This window comes from Populus euphratica, unplaced genomic scaffold, assembly GCF_000495115.2.
Source record: "Populus euphratica unplaced genomic scaffold, PopEup_1.0 scaffold299.1, whole genome shotgun sequence".
Taxonomy (NCBI): Eukaryota; Viridiplantae; Streptophyta; class Magnoliopsida; order Malpighiales; family Salicaceae; genus Populus; species Populus euphratica.
The window spans coordinates 216,793-220,488 of record NW_011500183.1 but is presented as its reverse complement, the minus strand read 5'-3'; the positions used below and the strand labels follow the sequence as shown (position 1 = coordinate 220,488).

The window sequence follows — 3,696 nt, the reverse complement described above, 5'->3', positions numbered from 1 at the left end:
GTAGACATCTCACTTTATCTCCTAAGAAAGTTTATAATGTTAGTGTTTCACTTGTGCTCTTGTTCTGTTTCTCGAGTACTGCCATGGGCCCGGGCAAAGAATACAGAGAGAGACAGAGATGTAATAGCCCTCTCCATGTTCAGCAGTTGCATTACACTGTAACCAGAAAGATCATGCTCTGATCTCTTTCGGAATGAATGTTCATCAGAATCAGTATCGGCTTCTCTTATTACATTTCATGGTTCCAAAAACAGCTAGCACTGACCCTTATGAATTTTTTTCCCCATCTAAAATCACAAGTTTATGTGCATGTTTGATGATTTTCCTGGAGTTCTTGCATGTCGAAGGATGAGGATGCTTATCCACCACCACCATCATCTTTAGGGGATTGAGCATGGTATAGACACAAAATCATTCATATGCATATGTGATACTTGAAGGAATATAATTTTGGCCCCAAGAGAGAAAAGTATTGGTGTGTACTGTTAATTGAAACATAATTTCTTCAAATATTCATTCATATAATGAGAAATTTAGACGATTATTTTCAACATAAAAACAATTGCAAGGCCGGGCTCCAAAGCAACCTCAAAGACCCGGAAAAGCCACAGGCTCGAGCAACAAACTTCCTAGCTAATCTAATAGCTAGCATGCATGATATAAGTTTCTTCTAGGATTGGCATTTTACAAATTAGAGACAGCTACTAGGCTGAATGAAACCGGAAGCTTTTCCATCAGCATTGTTGCAAGATGCACCAGCTGGTTGATTCATGTAAGTAAGCCTCACATTCTCCATTTTGATACCAGTGCATGGAGACCTTTTACTACAATCAAATTTCACTGCCACTTTTGTTGCTGATGTTCCATGGATATCTTGGTACGTCACACCACTAATTTTTACCCCGGAAGCTTGACCAGGACAATTTTTGTTGTCAGGACAGTAGTTTTGGTCGATGACAATGGGATTTTGAACGTTGGTCATGACGGCATGCTGGAAAAGAACATTCCTTACAAAACCATTGCTTGGTCTCCCCCACGTTTTGATTCTCAACCCATTTTGAGTACCGATAAATGTAACGGTTTTAACCGTCACATTTTGCACCCCTGGCTCTTTAAGGTCCTTCCCCAGACTACCAATGCTGCAAGAAACCGCACACAAACATACCCACGTTTGAGTCCCATATTTATAGCCGCATGTATAGATATAGTATGTAACATCATCATCTTATCTTATGCGAAGATAACTTTCTTAAAATTATGTATTATATATATGCGGAGGTGTGCTTAATTATTTGGTTAATTCAGCGGTACCTGATTCCATGGCCAGGGCCACATACAACATTTTCGATCCACAAGTTAGTGGTTCCGGCACCGACAGAGACACAATCATCACCGGTTCTGATCTTCGAGTTCAAGATTGTGACGCCGCTGGATAGCTGTACATGAATGCCATCCGTGTTTGGACTGTTCCCGGATGCAGTGATCTTAACCCCTTGAATTCTCACATTGTGGCAGCCATTGACAACGATGTGGAACATTTGGCTATTCAGTGAATGCAGTCCACTGATCACTATGTTTTGTGAATTGGAAACGCTTAGTGTCTGCACATGCACACAAACTACAATTAAAATGATCATTGATTAACGCATTTAAATATATTGTACTTGAAACGTAATTGAGGCTTTAGCTGGACCCCCTAAACAAAAAGCTATAATTAGGACTTAATTAGTAGTTGACCTTTGATATTCTTTATTAATTCGTATTGCAATAATTAGGGCTTAAGTGAACATGGACCCAGCTAGTCCCAAGAAGGCAGTAAGTTGAATGGTATGGTAATGTTTATGACTGATGAAATTAACTACTCTTAAGACTCCATCAACTATGCTTTTGTTGATGATAGGCAGGAGACGGTTACAGTTCAAGGTTCGAGTCTTGATTACTCTTTGCACCTTTCAGAGAATAGAAAAGAAGGGGGGGAAAAGGTGGTCACAAAATAATGAACGTACCGTGGCACCACTTGGGCAATTCTTGCCGGATTGCTTGCAATCCCACAAACCAGAACCATGTCCATCAAGTATCCCACCAGAAACTGTAACTCCATCAACATGCTGAAAGGAAATCCAGTTCGCGGCATTACCGATAACCCGATAATCGGTGGGAGCCAGAAGTGAGCCATCTATTCTTACGACGATTGCATTATTCTTGCAAGGACCACTGAATTGTACGTTTCGTAGAAAGTATCTGCCTGGTGGTACATAGAGGGTAGAACGGCTAATAGAGCCACAGGCCTGTGTCCAAGCAGCAAGAAAGGCTGTGGTTGAGTCAGTTCTCCCATCTGGTTTTGCCCCATAATTTAGGACATTGTATTGTGCTGCACCTGCTAAAGATGGGGTGCAGACAATGACTAGCGAAGCAAGGAGGAAACAATTTCTTATTGCGTTTTCCATTTTTTCGGTTGAAGGATACTAAAGGAGTCCCTGTTCAAGTCGAGAGATCAGAGGAAATAGAGAGAAAGTTGAAGAGTTGTGGGAGGTGGAGGTGAGAGGCTTAACGTTCAAGGAGGTATTTATAGGGTCAAGAGAGGAATTAATTAATGGAGTTTCAATTGCAGAAATAATTAAACGCAAAATAAAGCTGCGCCGTAATTCAAGAGAAGGAAGTTGAGCTTTATGTTAATGGATTCTTCAGTTTTAATTAATTTTAATTTTTCTTTACTGAAATTCCTTTACGTACTTCCAGCAATTAGGTAGATGGCTTGCATTTACACTTTGCGATTCATCTACTACGTGCAAGCAGAAACTTCCTCCATGTGAGGATGGATAATGATTTCATTCATATAGATCAACAGACATTAAATTCAGGCCATGAGGCCATGTTAATTCCTTAAGTATACACATGAATGTTATACTTTTTGTCTTCAGCAAATAAATGGTGAAAGTATATATGCAAGTCTTGCTGTTGAATTATGGGGACCTTAGCAGTTGCTACGTAAGGAAGTAATAATTATTTCTTCTTGAGAGATGACAAAGAATTCGGAAGCTTAAATCGTTGTACGAGACTCTAAAAGTATGTACTCAGTACATTTAAAAAAAAAAAACCGTCAGAATGAAGTAAAAGGTCGTTATTTAGTGTGTCCAAAGCCAATCTTCAAGATTCCAAATTACGTTTACATGTATATTCACTGTATAAATTAAGGGTATGAAAATTAATTACAATATTAGGATTGTTTAATTATTGATAATAATAATAATAATAATAATAATAATAATATGTGTGCTAATAAGTCGACATTAGTGTTTCCTTTTTCTTTAATTCTAACCTCTTTTATATAATAAGAAAAGAAGTAATAATTTATGTTTCTTTAGGAAGGATTAATGTACGTACAAAAGGTTGCTTGAAATGGGAGTTTTAATTAATTACTTTTAAAAATAACATAAAGCAAAGAAATTATAATAATAAAAAGTGGGTTCACCGTAAACGTGAGAAACAAAATAGACACCAGCTAGCCAAGGCCAACATATATGCATCATCCCTTCCCTCATCTTTTCTTGTGCGAGGTCACGGCGGCTGGCCTCTTAGCTTTAGGCACAAGAACAAGGCTGCTTTTTGTTTTTTTCCTATGTTTTTCTTTTTCTTAATATTATTATTCCTTTTAAATTTATGTCTCTTCCCATATATATATATATATATATATAT

The 3,696-nt window shown here is 37.9% G+C and overlaps 1 protein-coding gene across 1 annotated transcript; it reads right to left on the bottom strand.

The window, feature by feature from the left end:
- Positions 1 to 495: 495 nt before the first annotated feature.
- LOC105111569 (polygalacturonase-like) lies at positions 496 to 2,522 on the bottom strand. The gene is made up of 3 exons (XM_011006970.1): positions 2,007 to 2,522; positions 1,312 to 1,601; positions 496 to 1,139 (listed from the first exon to the last, which is right to left on the bottom strand). The coding sequence occupies exons 1-3, from the start codon at positions 2,445 to 2,447 to the stop codon at positions 692 to 694; spliced, it is 1,179 nt and encodes a 392-aa protein (XP_011005272.1). The 5' UTR covers positions 2,448 to 2,522; the 3' UTR covers positions 496 to 691.
- Between the last annotated feature and the right edge of the window lie 1,174 nt (positions 2,523 to 3,696).